This window comes from Pithys albifrons, chromosome 1 (genome assembly GCF_047495875.1).
Source record: "Pithys albifrons albifrons isolate INPA30051 chromosome 1, PitAlb_v1, whole genome shotgun sequence".
NCBI classification, from domain to species: domain Eukaryota; kingdom Metazoa; phylum Chordata; class Aves; order Passeriformes; family Thamnophilidae; genus Pithys; species Pithys albifrons.
Window position 1 is genome coordinate 61134843 of NC_092458.1, and position 18070 is coordinate 61152912.

At 38.4% G+C, this 18070-nt stretch overlaps 1 protein-coding gene across 3 annotated transcripts in view; it reads right to left on the minus strand.

The window, feature by feature from the left end:
* Positions 1-14321, minus strand: part of COG6 (component of oligomeric golgi complex 6) — a 53466-nt gene extending 39145 nt beyond the window's left edge. For 2 of the 3 annotated variants that reach the window (XM_071552217.1, XM_071552208.1), the window contains exons 1-4: positions 14161-14321; positions 13466-13609; positions 12938-13009; positions 9462-9520 (exon numbers count right to left, since the gene is read on the minus strand). In XM_071552217.1, the coding sequence (XP_071408318.1) occupies positions 9462-9520; positions 12938-13009; positions 13466-13609; positions 14161-14286 (401 nt within the window). In that variant the 5' untranslated portion in view covers positions 14287-14321. Of the gene's footprint in view, positions 1-9461; positions 9521-12937; positions 13010-13465; positions 13610-13942; positions 14069-14160 lie in introns of those variants that run through there. The other variant, XM_071552227.1, reaches the window with a different exon arrangement.
* Positions 14322-18070: the final 3749 nt, after the last annotated feature.

Here is an 18070-nt window from a genome sequence, read left to right on the forward strand (position 1 = left end):
ATCACAGCACTTTCCAACACACAGGAAGGAGAATGGAAAAACACCATTTTTAACACATTCAGTAAAGTTTTAGCAGGGAGATTATGTGATAAAATCTGAAGAAAGGAAGTCAAGGTGTAAGAGGAAAAAATACCAAGAGAAGCAGTCTACAAAACATACAAGAAACAGACAAGATGCTAATAAAAGACTATTTTTAATTGAGTATTAGGCTTGTGAGAGATTTTCTGAGGATAACTGTCATTCTCGCAACAGAGATGAAAGATGGGTCAGGTCTGCTCCTTAGTAATATATTCCATCAATGCAACAAGGCATAAGCCATGCTGCTTAGGCTGCCTCAGCCATCACTAACCACCCCCCTGCTCTGTACTGGCCTTCTCACAGTGACAGAACCATTGCTTATACTAGCAGGTAGTGAATCAGATCAGGGTACAAATGTGGCAGGAAAACCAGTTCAAGTTTTTATTTTTGGAGGATAGAGATTATTTGTATTTTCTATTTCAGTTCTCCATAGTATGTGCTAAGGGTCTATGAAGTACCAACTTCTGTAAATGCATCTCTGCTGTACTAAGGGTGTGTCAGCACGACAAGCTGCCAGATGCAAGTTGGCAATGACTAGTTCATTGCTGCTCTGAAACTGCTCAGGAAAACTACACTTCAGAACTCTTTTAGGGTATAAAAAGAAGTAATTTCAATAGCCAGTTACAAATAATAATAATAATCATCATCATAATGACGAATACTAGAACACAAAAAACCCCTAGAGGCATATGACAGCTACTCAAATTTAATATCAAGCAAGGACACTTGTAATTTCATGCAATGATGCCACTTTCAACAGCATTCCTGTTTCATTCCATTGTGCTGAGCAAGTCTAATCCTTCAATGTCACCATTGCTGGATTTGGTTGAAACAATAGACAATGTAATTTAGTGAATTAACTTTTAATAGTTGCTCCGGGTCTCTCCTCTTGTGATGGAAATCTCAATTTAATATAAATCCACAAAGCTGAAAATACTTACACTGAATTATCTCTTCCATTAGGGAAAAGAAGGAAGGTAGGAAAGAGACCAGAGAATGCAAAGGCAAGGCCTTCTTTGGTTTCAACTGCAACAAGATCTCCCATAAACACAGGAGCAGATGGGGTGCTGAGAAACTTTTCTGTTCTTTGAATTTGTTATCTCCTGAATACATAAACTTTTAAGTGCTCTTAAAGAAGGACTCCATTTACTATTATCTTCTTCAGATTTTCTGAATTTATACTCCCACAAAACTGGGGGCGGGGGAGGTCTGATTTTAAGAAGTGTGATATACTGGGCATAATGGTTTTTCCAGTTTTCTGTAAGAATTTGGGTTGTAGTGGACTTTCAAAGAACAAGGAACAGAGTCAGGACCCATGCAAACAGCATGCACGTTAGTCCGTGTTGGAATTTGTACAGAGTTGTAAAAAAAGAACAATCTTGCTTGTCAATATTTCTCCTCCTGCAGGTCCTCACTCTCCATAGTCCTTCCTCCATTGCTTTTTTGCTGCTATAGAGAACAAGGTTTGATCAAACACTGTGTTTTAAAGACATTCCCATCCCTGGCCATGTCTTGGGCTAACACCTGCCAGAAATGCTCACTGATGCACTCTGAACACTCCCAATAATTAACTTTTACACAACAGAGTCAATATATTAAACTCTATCACACTTGCAAGTTAAAAGTTTCACAATGTAAATCGTAAGATAACAACCTCAAGGTGGCAGCAATGTTTCAGCTGCCTTCCTCAAGACAGACTGGGAAGTGGTGACAAACATCTATCCTAGAAAAAAGCATATGTTTGAACTTTAATAAAGCTATTTCTTCTGGGGTCTTTATAAAGCACACCATATTTCAATAAGCTACTCAGTTTCAGAATCCACGTTAGCCTCCTCTGCTTGTGAAGGCCATGAAAGTTACCTTGGTTTATCAACTTGCATGAGAAAGAGATCCTATATCCTAGATGATGGATTAGGAACGAAACATGTAAGTTGTACAGACCCTTGATCTCTATCTGGCAGTATACAGTATTACTGAGACCAATACACTCACATAGGTATTCAATTTATACACACAGACACACACATATACATACATATTATACACACATGTATTTCTTCTGACATAACCTAGCAGATATTTAACTAGAATTGAATCAGTCCTATTAAAGCAGGGAAATGGACAGAAATGTCACTTAAATTTGCTATAGTCAATTCACTGCAGTAAGTGCCATACAAAACACAATGCAGGTAACACCTAAAGCTGGAGTAAGGTCATCTTACATAAACCTCACTGCAGTTGGTACCTGTGCAGACACTTGGACATTGAAAGACACACACTGGCCTTTCTGCAGAGATAATAATTTCTAAATTGTGTTCTAAGTGGTGCAGTACAGCAGAGGAAAGGCTATGCTGTGCTGTTATTCCAAAGTTATCCCTGCATAAAGGAACAAAACTAACAGATCATGGGAATGCTGCATTGATGCAAAGGGGTAAATGCCAAGTGTTGGTAGACTTTGGAGCTTGGGTGGGGGACGGGATTCCAACAAAGACCAATTTCCCCAGTTTTAATCGTTACCAGGGAGACAGAATTCTTTTGCAAGAGAACTCAAAAGGCTGGGAAAAGTATGCACTTCATGCACTTTTCCCTTGAATCAAATACAAATGTGCACTGTTTGTTAGGATTATAACCAAGACAGCTCAAAATCAGGTGGAGAAGCAGAATTTTCCAAAGTTATTTTATCATGCCATCAAATACAGCATAAAAACCTATTAGTTTCCTTTACTTAAGATGAATCAGAGCAGAGCATTCTGAAATCACTTTCAGTTTGTGATACTGAGAGTTTAACACATTTTTAAAGTCTCAGAATGATGGAGCATTTCTATCTCATAAAGAAATAACAAACATCTTTAACAGATGTGTATAAAGTCTGCTTTTCAGCAGCAGCTGCAAAAATTATTTTTCTTTGATGGCTTTAGTGAAAGGCAAATATACGAGACTATATAACAAAACATTTACACACAACTGTTAGGAAACAGTTCTTAAGTATCAGGTGCAAAACTGCATATATAAATGCTGATCACAAATGTATTTATTTGGCATTTTATCTGTCAAACACATCTCTTTTTAAAGCAGAACTGAAATACTGTGAGAATGTATTCAGTGACCAATTCCACCATAGAATATAATTATAAAATTTTTTCCTCAACTAAAAAATAGGGAGGAGCATAGAAAATAAGAGTGAATTGTCTAATGTTTCCAGGATACAGGAAAATAGCAGTAATAGTAAAGAATGCTTTGTGAGACCTCATGTGAAAAACAGATCACTCTTGATCATCTGAGTTCAAGAACAATGGACTCCCATTAGACCAGAGCTAGCAGAATGATCATGGGAATAGAAAATCTAATTTATTACAGGAGATGAAGGAAGCACTTCAGATAAAGGAAATATGAGAAAACAGCCAATTTATATCCAAGAATTAGATTGGAATTCATGGAAAGGCTTTTACTGGAAAAAATGAGCTTTTGGAGCAAGTAGTCCAAAATAGCAACATAAAAAGGCAAAAAAAAATGCACTAGTCACGTGCTGAACAGCTGATGTGTTTCTCAAAGTCAACATGTAAATAATAGGTGGCAGCAGGAAAGTGGATTTGAACTTCTCCCACTTGTAATCCCTATCTAAAGACAGATACTCTGCAATGCTACATTCCTGCCATGTAATACATTCTGCTTAAAGAATAAACACGGAAAAAACAAGACTGAATCAAAAGTTAAGCAACACATCTGCACTAAAATGACTGAAATCATACCAAACGGATTACTAGACACTAGAATAAAAAAACTTATATCCTATGAATAAATTAATGGAATTCAGTAAATTTCTACTTTTCTACCAATTACACTTCCTATAAATATGATGGGTATGTATCTACAAAATAGCCTGGACAAACAATTCATACTCAGAACTTTGCAGCAATCACATTTGAGATATAGATATATATATACACACATACATATATATATACACACACACTCACTCACGAGGTAAATCAGTGTTCATCAATGGCTAAGATACAAGATATGGTTTCTAAGTAGTGCACAGAAATTAAGTTAAAAAGGAGTGCATTTCCAGTAACTAGATTCCTTTCCATCTTGATGAGCTAATTGATACTTCCATAACAAACAGACTGATTTCTTCAGCTTATCTTTTATAAAATTTGCTATAAAGCCACTAGAAAGGGGCCTGCTTTGTCTAGCTTCAAATTTGCCATCAAATTCAAAAATGCTGCCAAAGGCATGAAAGTAACACACTGTTCTCTACATCCACCTGGAATAAGATCAACACAAATGAGTTTAACCTGCAGCAAAAGGAAAACTAAATTAGAGAGTAGGAAAACAATAAAGAATCAAAATCAATTTCCAGTGAAGACTACAGGCTCTCTGTTCCTGGGTTTTATTTCTAAGAGCAGGTTAGACAAACATCAGTCAGAAATGGTATCATGTAACAGATTCTGCAATTCTGAAGAATTTTCTCAACTTGTAAGACCACACCCCTTTTCATACTGACCAAGAGTACTTCATGTCTCAACAGAGTACATGGCTGCCAGGTAGAAAAGCTGGCAAGAAATAAAGCTTTGCACTTTCTCTGCTAGTCATGGCTACAATGTGACAAATTAGGTTTGGGGTTTTTTTCATTTTCAGATCCATTTTAGCTGGTTTTATTCCTCTGTTATGCCTTATTACCTATGATTTACCTTGGTACAAATCAGGAAAGAAAATCAGCCTCAGAATTTCAAGCCTTCACCCTCCCCCACATCCAATTATAATTAAGTTTTGGCAATCACTGCTTTTTCTCATGAAGCTTATTCATGGGAATAAATGTAATTACAAGTTTCAAAAGGTCAAAACATGAAATACATTTCATCAATGCAAACCACCAGATCATTGCTTTTCTTAGAATACGCTGGAAAAATCAAACCTCTCTAACCTGCTACAAACAATGCGGATCTTCCTGCATCATTTCCAAATCGACTATGACAAAAAATGTATTTCTTAGAAAAGGAAAAAGGTATCACGACAGACAAGCATGAGAGATCAATAGTGTAACACTACTGAAACAGATGTCCATGAAGAAACATTTTTCCTAAGACTTTTGACCTTCTATTGAGCACAGAAGTGACAGTCAAGTCATTGACTTAATTCCAAGAATGGTGTTTGTTGAATTTAAATAAAGGACAAGTCTGAATGTAATTCAATTAAAACAAATTGAAGTACATACTGTTACATTCCTGTCTGAGAATCATATTTAACTGTATTTTTAAAAAGTGAAACAATCTCAGTGCTACATTTGGAATCAACACAACTAACAAGGATTCTGACACCGAAAGACCAATTTTTTTTTTGTTTAAGAACCCAATTAAGAGAAGGTAGCAAAATAAGATAAGGTGTAAAGATTTTCAGGTGCATAAGCTCAATGAAAGCTCTCAACCATCAGCTTGACTCAAAAAACATCTGTCTGAGCCATTTCCATTCTTGTTCTTTCATGATAGTTTTCAGAGTATTATGCTATTTACTTCCAGAAAACTATCTCTAGCCTCTTGTCAATTTTGTATTTCTGCAGATTATTTTCACTGATCTCCCTGAGCATATACATACACCCACATAATCATTATTCCTTAATTTTATAAGAATTAATATTGTAACTATTACCTTAGAATCATAGACTCATAGAATCGATTGGGTTGGAAAAGACCTCCGAGATCATCAAGTCCAACCCCTGGTCCAACTCCAGTCCATTTACCAGATCATGGCACTCAGTGCCACGTCCAATCTCAGTTTAAAAACCTCCAGGGATGGTGAATCCACCATCTCTCTGGGCAGGCCATTCCAATGCCTGATTACTCTCTCTGGAAAGAATTTTTTTTCTGATATCCAACTTAAATTTCCCCTGGCAGAGCTTGAGCCCATGCCCCCCTTGTCCTATTGCTGAGTGCCCGGGAGAAGAGACCAGCCCCCACCTGGCTAGAACTTCCCTTCAGGTACTTCTTCTAGCCTGCCTCCTCAATTGTTACATCCACAATTGTGGCTAGCCTCAAAAACAATCTTGCACATCTTACCATTAAGTGGCTGGTAGAACTACTATGAAGCCAGGTTACTGGCATTCTGCATACAGTATTTTGGAACAGCAGTTATTTCTCTGGTTTGGGAACTACTGAGCTCCAGGACACTTGTATCCAATGCAAGGTGAAGTAGCTTAGCATTGCAAGTAAGTTTTCAGCTTCAGACCAAGAAAAAAAAAGACCTAAAGTCAGGTACAACAAGGAAATCAACAAGTAAGAGGAAGCTATTATCAAAATCTGACTTCACGGAGCAAGATCCTTTTTCTGTCAATTAGCAATAGCAATTAAACAAACCCCCAACTTTTAAAACAGCAGAGGTTGTCTGAAAGTAAACTAAGCTCCTCATACATACATACAAAATCTAATGCAACTGGAAAGCAATATTAGTCTGCTCAAATAAATGTATAGAAAACTAGTGAAGATACTGAAATGGGTGTGGATTTTTAAGAATCCCCCGAAATTGTCAGAATTAATTACCTTGGTTTTATTTTACTGTAAAAGTTTGTTATGAAATACATTAAAATGAACATTCTACTCAACACTCTGCATTACTGAACAGCAATAAATTAACCTTATGTATAATGGAGAATGGGTTGGATGGCTTGGACTACTTTATTTCACCCGACATGGTTCTATTAAATTGTGGTAAGTCTCAGTTTTAAGGAAAAAAGGAAAAAACCCCACCCTATGTTAAAGAGATTCCATAATTTAAATAATCTGAAGGAAAACTCCTCTGTTTCTAATGTACAGTAATTTTAGCTAGTCTTTACAGAGAAAATAAATTCAGAAGAAGCAACCTAATTGACCAAAGAAATGTAAAAACTCTGACATATTCATAAATATTAAAATGCAATTGTATTATTTTTTAAATTTGTTATCTAAGTAGCTTACCCTATTTAGCATTTATGCCAAATCAGGCCTAAAGCTCACAAACTTAGTTACAATAAAAAAAGTGCTGCAAAGCAAAAAACCTGAGAATGCAGAAGGTTTAACCTAAATCTGAGATGAACATCTCATTTTCTACCCAACTATTTAACCAGGTGTCTTCATTCACTCATTTTACCAATATAGGAAGGCCCAAACAGCTCACTACAATTACCTACAGGACACTACACCTTCAAACCACAAATCTGAGAGACCAGGATGACCAACAAAGAGTTCAAGTAAGAAGCTTTGGAAACCAAAAGTCATCTCCAGCTGTATCTAATTATATAGATGACAATACAATGCCAAAGCTACTCAGTATAAAACACCAAGTACCTGCACAGAGCCAGTGAGGTAAGCATTCCTTTACACATACAGCAGAAGTAGAAAAATCTAAATCCCTAATTCCTGTAAATGCATGAAACACATCTGATGGTTCACAGTCCCTCTTCAGTTTTAGAACATTGAATAAAATCCTAACATGTTTCACCTATAAGAACATGATCAGCTAAAGTGAATCAAGTAAATGCTAAGCATAATAGAAGACTGTAATAGAACAGGACCAGCTTTCATCTCTGCATTTCAATCAGACAGCATTTTAGGACAACCCTCAGAAGACAGAGAAGCCATACCCTTCCAGTGCCACCTTGTACTCCTTCGTTGGCTTAAAAAATGTCACCTATCAAGTTGAAGGAATCAGCAATTTAAGACCCGTTATTTTTTTCTGACTGTAGGCAAGATTTCAGCTCTTCAAGAAACCCCACACATCTGGTAGCAGATGCCTCTTCCCATGCCTGATGTGAACCAGAGGGAGGCATCACAAAAAACAGTAATTTCACAAGTTAAAATAAAGGTGATAAAAATGTCCCAAGTGGAACAAAACTGCCTTCACACTGTAGCTTTTAACTAATTTTCTGGTAAGTTTAGGCAGAAAAAATTGTTAACTTTGCTAATATATGGCACTATGAAACTTCCAGAACCATCAGACTGTAGAATCACAGGTACTTTTTGGCTTCTGCTCATAGGTACTTCATGATATATTTATTCCTACATGTGCACACTGAGGTCACAGAGACCCTTAGAAAGACAGGCTACTTCTTCAACTTTTTTTTTCCTCTTCACACTAGGGGGATATTCTGCCTTTTAAAGGAATTAGCACAAAGTCTTTTAAGAAAACTATTGTGCGAGTAAGGACTATATTGTGGAAGTGTTGATGTACAGTCTACATAATCTACATTAATGGAATTTAAGGCCAATTAGACATACACCACTTGGGATTGGTCTTGGTATCTTCCATTCTGCTTCAGAACAAGGTATCAAAGCACAATTCCTTTTCTTGAGACTATAAAATATATGACCACTTCTCTGTCCTATTACTTTACATACTCATATTCAAAAAGACAAATTCTAAGAGTTCACTTCGGCTCACTTAAATTGTGCCTTTACCAAATCCTTCACTTTATATGAACCAGCACTGCATTTTACACAGTTAATCTACATTCAGCTTTTAAAATGTGTACAAATTAGATTCCAACTTCACATTCAGATTTCTAAGGGACATAAACTACTTCCTACCGAAGTCCATGATATGTTTCTACTGATTTTGAAAGTTCACCAAGAGCTATTCAAAACCGTAATTTCTACTAGAAACTTACTACAGGAAACAATTATTTCTAGCCTCCAGTGAACTGTATAGAATTTTCAGAAGGTGGCTCATAAAGCAAGGAGATTCATTCTTCTACACTGAGAAAACCTAAAGCTGTAAAACCAGATATCCTAGCCTTAAAAACAATAAAGACTACTTGAATCTGTCATAAGCCATTATCCCCTTCCCATGAATAAAAATATGGAAAAGAGCAAAAGACAAATCTTTTCTTCCACAGGAGGTTGGAGAAACAAAGGAGAAAGTGGTCTGTGTTAGGCTCATTAAACAGCACTTCTGTATTTTACAGTTAGCTTTAAATGTGGCAGAGCAGGTTAGAATCAAACTTTGCATTCCTTCATACGGTCCCTCAACAAGTGAGTGATTTCCACTGGATATGAAGCATTAACAAGAAGAAGCATGTCAAACCAGTGAGACATTGAGCCAGACCGTTATCTGCTACAACACAATATCATTTACACTATCAACTGACACAGGTAAAGCACCTTCATATTTAGCATGCTGTAAAACAGTAACTGATTCTTTCCCCTAAAAGGCCAATTTTCATTGAAACGTGCAATTGCAAACATTCTTACCTTTTGGATCCTCTAGCAATGAACTAAGAGTGCAATATTTTTATTCCAAAAGAGCTATAAACACAGTGTTAATAAAACCCCCAAAGTCATTACCCCAAACCACAATCGGCAGGATCACACCTAGAAGAAAATTCCATCAAATAAATGAGGTGGTATACATACTTTTCTGCCTGGAGTTTTGTGGTTTTTACAATCAAATCCTGGGTTTGTTCCTTTGCTGCCTAGAATACAATTAGAATTATTAATCACGTGAAAAACATAAACATATCAAATGTATTACACCATCTTTAAAACATGTAATACTTTTGAAACTGTAGTCTTTGAAACAAAAAGCCTTCTTGAAACAAGTATTCATTAACTCTATTTCAAGGCAGGAAAAAAATAAATTGTTATCCTTATCCATATATTTTCATGTTTATAGACATTTCTAGTCAAACAGTTTATTTTAAATTTATATTTATTCCAAAAACATTATGTTAGAAATAGTTCTGATTATTTTGTTTGTCCATTAACTGTAAATTGTTTGCTGTTATGAAATGAAAAATGAAAAGAATTTCTCTGAATACTAAACTGTCCAGTAGCAGAGCCCATCCAGACTTTTCAGACAAGATGATGAATAGAGCTCTGCTGTCTAAACAAGCTTAGCTCTACTGTCCAAGCAGCTTACAGAGCTGCAAAACCAAGAAAAATTATTAGGAAAAATGTCTTCAATGAAAATGTGGTCAGGCATTGGAATAGGCTGCCCAGGGATATGGTTGAGTCACCATACCTGGATGTACTTAAAAGACACAGAGATGTGGCACTTCGGGCGATGGTTTACTGCTGGACTTGGCAGTGCTTTGTTAATGACTGGACTCAACGATCTTAGAAAAGTTTTCCAACCTAAATGATTCTATAATTCTAAGAGCAACACACTTGTGAAGTTCATTACAGTCCTAAATATTCAGTAATGACAATCAAGAGAATCCAGGCAGAAACAATTCTTTATCAGACAGCAGCTGCATGACTAAAGGAATTGCTGCAAATGAAGTTAAAGAGTTCTAAAACCTACTGCCCAGCAAAAAGATAAAAGACATTCAGAATTGTTGGCTTCCCACAGGATTGCACCAGTGATCCCTTAGACAGAACAATGAGATGATGTAGCTAAAAAACTTCCTGAAATCAAAATGAATTCAGTATAGAGTAATATTGCAAATGAAGAGATGAAAATGGCTGTAAAGATATTCTGTGTGAATAATTTCAATACTGTGTTAGGTCCAAATTACAGTGTTTGCCAAAATGAAGATGCCAGTCTCAAAATCCCTGAGAGGGCTAACGAAAGTATATGCACAGAAAATTTTCTAAAGGAAACTACTATGGACTAACATGCAAATTTCATAAAAACTCAAGACCATTTACTAAATCAGTAGTTCCAAAATAATTTAAGATATCTTTAAGCTTCTTATATCTTATATAAATAATATTTAGGAGGTTTAATAAATTCACAATTTAAAACTTTTTTTGTAATTTTGATTTTCAATGCTTCAGCTTAACAAATAAAAATTACTATTACAATAAAAAACTAGACCTGAGCTATCCAGTATGGGAATGTACTAATTACAGACTGGTTTCTTTCACCACTTCCTTCAGAGCTGTACATTTTAAAGCACACAAAAAAATTTGCTTCCTTTCCAGTACTTTCTGGACATAAGTACTAATAATCAGGAATAATATTGACAGCAGGACAGTAGAAAGGAAAAAAAAGTGGTTTTTGTTGATCTAGCTAGAGGTATCAGGAAGCCAATTTATATTGACATGCATTCAAATATGTGCCAGATATTCTTATTATTTTATGTATAAAATATAAGAGCTTACATCTAACCAAATAAGGTAACTGTCAGAAATGAGTCAGATATGCCAGAAAAATCAGAAAGTTGGTATTTGATGTTTCTTGTATATGCAAAACACAAATACTTCTCTCTTCCTCCCCACCTCAGTATATTAACTAAAACTTTCATTATCCTTCAACTCCATTCCATTTCGGCACTTGCATCCTTCTCTCCCTTTCAGCCATTGCATTTATCAAAATCAGATCTGACAGGATATGGTTATTTGGATCAAATGGTATTATAAAGTTACAAAACAACAAAGGTAAAAAGATTTTTGGCTTATCCAAATATATTCCCTTTCATGTATTATATTTGTTCTGCTTCTCTTAGCACACTTTTCTGCCTTATATGCCAAAAATCCTCCTCTTTATATCTTCTATTTGCTCTCTTAGTTCCTTTTTGTCTTCTTTTCCAGCTTGAGTACACACCTGCAAGTCTTTGTGCGCTATTACAGATAAAGTACCAGAGTATTTCACAACTGAGTGCTAGTTCATTTATACAGACAAGGAAAACATGGACTGAATCAAGAGACATTATGAATTCTACAGGGCTCTAGTGGAAACCTCCTGTGGGGCACAGAACAAAACTACCTACTGACTTTAACAGAAAAAGAAATCTCTGCAGGGTGGCTCTGCTCTGGGAAAAAAAAAATCAGAGACCATAGTTACACTTCATGATCTAAAGACAGAAAAGAGTAAAAATCTGCATGGACACTTGACTCATTTCCACATCTAAGAATTTAGTCTAATAGTTCCTGAACTGCACCAGGGAATACATCCACATTAACAGTGTTCAAAGAGATCTGAGACCTCTGAGGTGCATTACCCACTTCCTTCTAAAACTGGAAATTAAGTACTGCAGTTGGCTACACTGTACTGTCCCATTTTTTTAAAATGATGCCTTAAGATCAGTACAAGTTCATACAAATGCTTGTATCTTGATAACAACTATGAAACCTATTTGTCTCAGTAGGAGGACATCTAATATGAATACACATACAGGGAGAGGAAAACAACTGTTTACACAGGGTTTTTTAGGGAAGGATTCTCATTCACATACTATAACTTATGTGCTATATTCAGAACAGATTTGGTTTGGCAAAACATCTACACTTCCGCATCTATAACCTTTTATACTCATCACTGCATTGAATATTGAACTTATACACTAAAACCAACCCAGATTTAGTAACACATTGTAAAACACAGAATTCCTTCCCACCTAGAATACTAAGGATTCAGGACTAAAGTGAACAGAATTGGTTTTGTTGTGTATCAGCATTTTGAGACAATATTATGAAATAGAACCAATTAACTGAAGATGCACACCAGATTTTGTCTCCCTCTTTGAATTACAAGATACTTTCTTATGAATACACTTGAGGCATTTTATGAACATGTAACAGCAGATGCAGTCACTGCAAAAGGCATTTTAAACAGAAATACACAAATTAGCCCTTTAACTTCATACACATCCAGTCTAATAGAATGTTTTCTCTCCACTCCCACACAAATGGCTATCACACTGCTAATCTCAAAGTAAGCATATGACTGCATTTTAAATTGCAATTTGGAAGAAATTTAAATTACTTCCTCAATTTTCTGAAAAAGTAAGAAGAGGCATATTAATATCCTACAGTGACTTAATATGCACACTATGGAAACATCTTGGTGTTGTTGTACATCTTCAAAGATAACTGTCTGTCTGTTTAAAAGAAAGTTGTCAGACCTGAGAAGAAAAATATACAAAGCACATCTATTTATACATTACCTTCAAACGACTGGACATGTCTTCACAGCAGCTGCTCATCGCTTGCACATCTTCGTTTATACTCTCAAGTTCCTAAATAAGTTCAAATAACAGTAACTGGGTTTTCAGTCAGAAATGCCATGTCCAGGCCCAGCTCCATCCCACCAAAATTAGATGCCCAAATAACAAGGCACATAGTGGCTCCAGGCTCCCTGTTAGTCAACGCAGAGAATGACCTCTGAAAATCCACATTCACTTGAGACTTGTATCTATTTGAAACATAGGATCTTTTTGTGCAACATTTTCATCAAGTGAAACAAAGGATGAAACAATTTTACTCTATCCACATTCACTTGAGACTTGTATCTATTTGAAACATAGGATCTTTTTGTGCAACATTTTCATCAAGTGAAACAAAGGATGAAACAATTTTACTCTAAAAGTATATTTGTCCTGGACAGTCAAAATCAATCTTAAAATATTTTTTTTTAATTTAAATTACATAGCAGTACTCTTGCAAGATATCTAGTCACACTGCAAAAACGCTACCTCTTTAACTTGCTTGAATATGTGCACAAATTCTTCATTTATGGCCAAGCTTCGTCTTTCAATGTCTCCACGCAAGTTTCTTCGAGTGCGCAAACTATTTTCCACAAAAAACGTTGAGAGAGCCTTGAGTGCTTCCAGCATTTCCTAGAATATAAAAAAGAAGATCTTAACTTTACATACAGTTACAAAGGAGCAGGTTAAACAGTCTGTAACCATACCAAGTTCATGGTCTTAATTAAAAATAAAAAATGTAACAAATGGTTTTAGAGGGAAAAACTACCTAAACACGCTGTGGATCAGGTGGAAAACAACTGACATAACTGCTGAGGCTTTTTTCTTCTAACAGACAACTCTGCTATTTTAGAGTAGCTTTAATAAGTAAGATTACTTTCTGCAAAGGAATGACCTGTTCACAGCCAGAAAACATGTAAACAGCAAAAAGCTTAAGAAACGTCCTTCGAGGGAAGCGATACAAACCTCCCTACGATCGGGGGTGCTCGGACAGGAGCGCGGCATGTCGCTGGAGCAGCGAACCCCGCTGTGCTATGCAGTCACTGCTGCAGGGGCAGCGCGCTGCTCCGCAGCGGAACTGACCCACGGCAGGACTCGCCCCCCGCCGCGGAGCCTGTCGGGGCCCGCCGCACCCGCTGGCTCATCCGGCCCCCGCCACGGCCCTCAGTCACCGCCCGGCCCACCTTGTCGTTGTCCAGGCGCGTCTCCAGGATCTTGTTGAGCTTGCGGGACAGCGGATTGGCGCCGGGGGCTGCCGGGAGCCCCGGCGCGGGGGCGGCGGGCGGCGGCGGCGCAGCAGTCTCGGCCATGGCTGCGGCCCGCTCCGGCCGCGGCGCCCGGCACGGGCCGGATCCGGCGGAAACGCCGTCCCGAGGGTTTGGTTCCGGCCTAGCGCAGGCCGGTGTGGGGCAGGGCCCCGGCTGGGACAGGTGGTACTCGGGAATAAATGACAGATTTGGGATTGATGACGAGAGACCGGGTTCACTTCCTGAGACCGAATAGCTGTATTTATTTAATGAAATAAATACTTTAGTTATTAGCACAGCTAGAAAGGGAAAATAAGTGGGATATCTATGTATAACCTAACAGCAGTAGCTGTAAAATTGTGTCAAAATGTGGAGGTGTCTTGTTTTGGCTGTGCATTTACGGCACAGAGGTGAGCCTCTGAGATCTCCACACAGCTCTAGAGCACAGAGTCACAGGATCAGTTAGCTTGGAAAGGATCTCTGAGATCATCGACTCCAACCCATGACCAAGCATCACCATGTCCACTAGAGCATGGCCCTGAGTGCCACATCCAGCCTTTCCTTGGACACCTCCAGGGGTGGTGACTCCACCACCTCCCTGGGCAGCCCATTCCAATGTCTTATAACCCTTTCTGTGAAGAAATTCTTCCCAATGTCCAACCTAACCTTCCCCTGGCACAGCTTGAGGCTGTGTCCTCATATCACTGGTTGCCTGGGAATGGAGGTCACCTCCTACCCGGCCACACTCTCCTTCCAGGTGGTTGTGGAGAGCCATAAGGCAGCAGAGCTGCCTCTTGCCACAGAGTGGAGGAGCTGTGGCTCTGCCAGCTGGGCCCTGCTGGGATCCACTCCATGGCAGCAGCGGCTCCGCTCCTGGACAGCCTGGGCAGGGCCCTGTGGTGGTGCTGCAGTGCTGGTGTGGCCAAGCACCTGCAGGAATGGGGGTGCCATGCTCTTGTGCTGCAGCCACAGCATGTTACTGCTGAGGTGCAATGCAGGGGTTTCATTTTCAAAGGGCAGAAAGCAGACACACAGATAAAGGTCAGATGCTGTGGAAAGAAGACAACCAACAGCACACAGCTGTTATGTAAGGAGACAAGGGGCTCACCATGGTATTAGCTGTGAAAACAACAGCACCTTGCACATGCAACTGAAAGTCTTTTCCATTTATCTGATGGTGTGCGGATCAAAAAACAAAGACTCAAGAAGTAACTTAACTTCAGGAGTTTGGGGAATTCACATTGCCCTTCTGAAGACCCTTCCTGAAAAGAACTGCAAGTGAATCAAGTAGCCTTTGCCTTTATGCCCAAGTTGGAGCACTGAGCTTCCGAATGTTTTTGTTCTTTTAGTTTGAGTCATATATCTTAAGAAATAATTATGTGACTAGGGTGGTCCCGTGGTATAAAGAAGAGCACTCTGGACTCTGAATCCCAAGAACCTGAATTCGAGTCTCAGTGGGACCGTCCCCTGGCAGTTCAATGCCTCCCTGCCATCCCATCCCGTCACATCTTGGATGCTCAGCAGGGTCAGCCCTGGTTAGTACCGGGTGCTGTGACAGTCCCGAGGACTTCCCTGTCACTGTCCAAGCTCACTCGGCCATGGCAAATGGACCTCAGGACTTAAACGGTGGGGCCAGTTTTGCACACGCTGTGCCTCACCTAAAAAATCCACTGCGCAGGCTGGAAGGGCACACCCATGTGGGGAGAGCCCTTCCCAAATCTTTGTTCACGAAATCTGGCCATACATAATTATATGACTAGAACCCCCTCCTGAAATTTTGGCATGATGGTGACAGTGATAGGATGTTTTTTCTCTTTAATTTTGTTTGCTTGGTTTTTTTTTACTTCCTCACATGAATCTTCTACATAAAAGGTCAGTTTTCTGAACAGCCTGTGTTTCCACCCTTGGCTAGTCAGCAACCAGGTTTTCAAGTATTTTTTAGACACCTTGTTTCCCTTAGTTCTCTTTCTCCTCCACTGTATTCCATTGATGTTATCTCCTTCAAGATGTTCGTCTGACTAAACTTCCACAAGCCAGAATCTCCCTTCTCCATGCTAGAATTCCGAAATAAAACAGCCTGCAGTCATCACACATGTAAGCAATTAATAGTTAAGCATGTCAAGAAAATCCTATTATTAGAAAGATCCCCTCCCACCTATGAGTTGGATGCTGTTAGCAGCTTGAACAACATTTCAAATGCTGTTAACCCGCTGGATGAGTTGACAGCGTGAAGGCACGCCTTGAAGTCAGAAAGATTCCAACATCTAAAAGACAAGTGTCAGATAAGTCATGACCATTGCCAAGTCTTGTCCAACAAGTTATACCACAAACATACCAGGAGCCACAAAGAATTCCCTCTATCAGTCAGTACATGCATTTTCTTTTGAAGCAACCAATTCTGTTTTCAGATGCTTCTTCATGGGTGTGCATTTTTTCAAGAATGTGTTTCATGAGCCAGAATGCTTCCAGCTAATGTAAAACATTGGGCTGACAGGAACCAATAAGGTTTTGAAACAGGATATGTTTATCTATGCATGTGTTCTCCTGGAAAAATGAGAAGAAATAATCAAGAGAGCATTTTTAACCTCCCGCAACTGAAAAAAGTGTTTGTATGAGGAGACCAGAGCTTATCTTTCCTTCATCTTTTAGGAATATTAGATGAAGCTATAAAAGAAAAAATCCTCTCTTCTTCTGATATGAATATTATTTGCAGGGTAGATTTTTCCTCAGAAGAGATTTTTTTAAACAAAAATATAAATGTGAGTTCAATGAGGTCACCATCTAAAACTCAGCCATGGCTTGTATGTGTCATGAAGGTGGGTTTGGCATGACATTCTTGGCAGTCTGCTTGCCCGCTAGCAAACATCCTGTTAAGTCAGTTGGATGTACATTGTGGGATGAAACGATAGGGAGTTATTGATCTGTAACTCCTAGAAGGTACTTTGCTTTCAGCTATCACTTTCTGTGTATCAATGGTAGACAGTTTGTGCAGTGTGTGTAATTTACTCCACTGTAAGTCCCCTTACCAAAGCTCAATATAGCAGCAAAATTACAGGTGTCAGTAAAGAAATGTCAGGTATGTGGTGTTTTCTCTTAATTTTATGTCAGTTCCTTATTATGTTGGGTTTCAGTTTTGTGAGCTTTCCCCCCCTGCCCCAGACAACAAAACTGTTAGACAACTGTTATCACTATGTAGCTGGTGAAAATGTTCACAAAACACTCATTTGGTGCTCTACAGTCAGAGGCATAGTTTAGCCTTTGACACAAACAAAGCACAACAAAGAGTCTGTGGTCGGAGGAATGCCACCTGCTGTCCACATAGCCCAAGCTAATAAATGTTGTTGTACTTACAAATGCTTGGAGGTACACGTAATTTTTGAAGACAAAGACAAAAAATATTTGTAGTAGTAACCTGAATCTGCTGTGTGAATGGTTAGGTAAGAATAAAACACCAGTGCATAAATATGTTGACTGGGCTCAAAGACATAACTGAAACTGGTATTTCCCTGCCCTGTGGCAAAAGAGGAGTGACAGAGCAGGGTCTAAAGGAAACATTGTCTTAAATACAGAGAAGGGGGAATAACCCTTGCTGTGAGTGTTGTCATAGGTAAATTAGGTTGAAAAAAAATCCACCACTGCCATATATTTTTCACTAGCTCTCTGCCAGGAAGTTATTCATTGGCTTACTCCAGTATTTTGTTATCTTTTTGTGCTATGGTTTGGATAGAAAAGTCAGCTGATAGGTAGGAGCACATGTAAAATGTTCTTTAAGTAAATTAGAGCTGGATTTTTTAAGAAATTATTTTCTGAGAGGTTAATATTGTAGATACTTTTCACCAGATGAAAT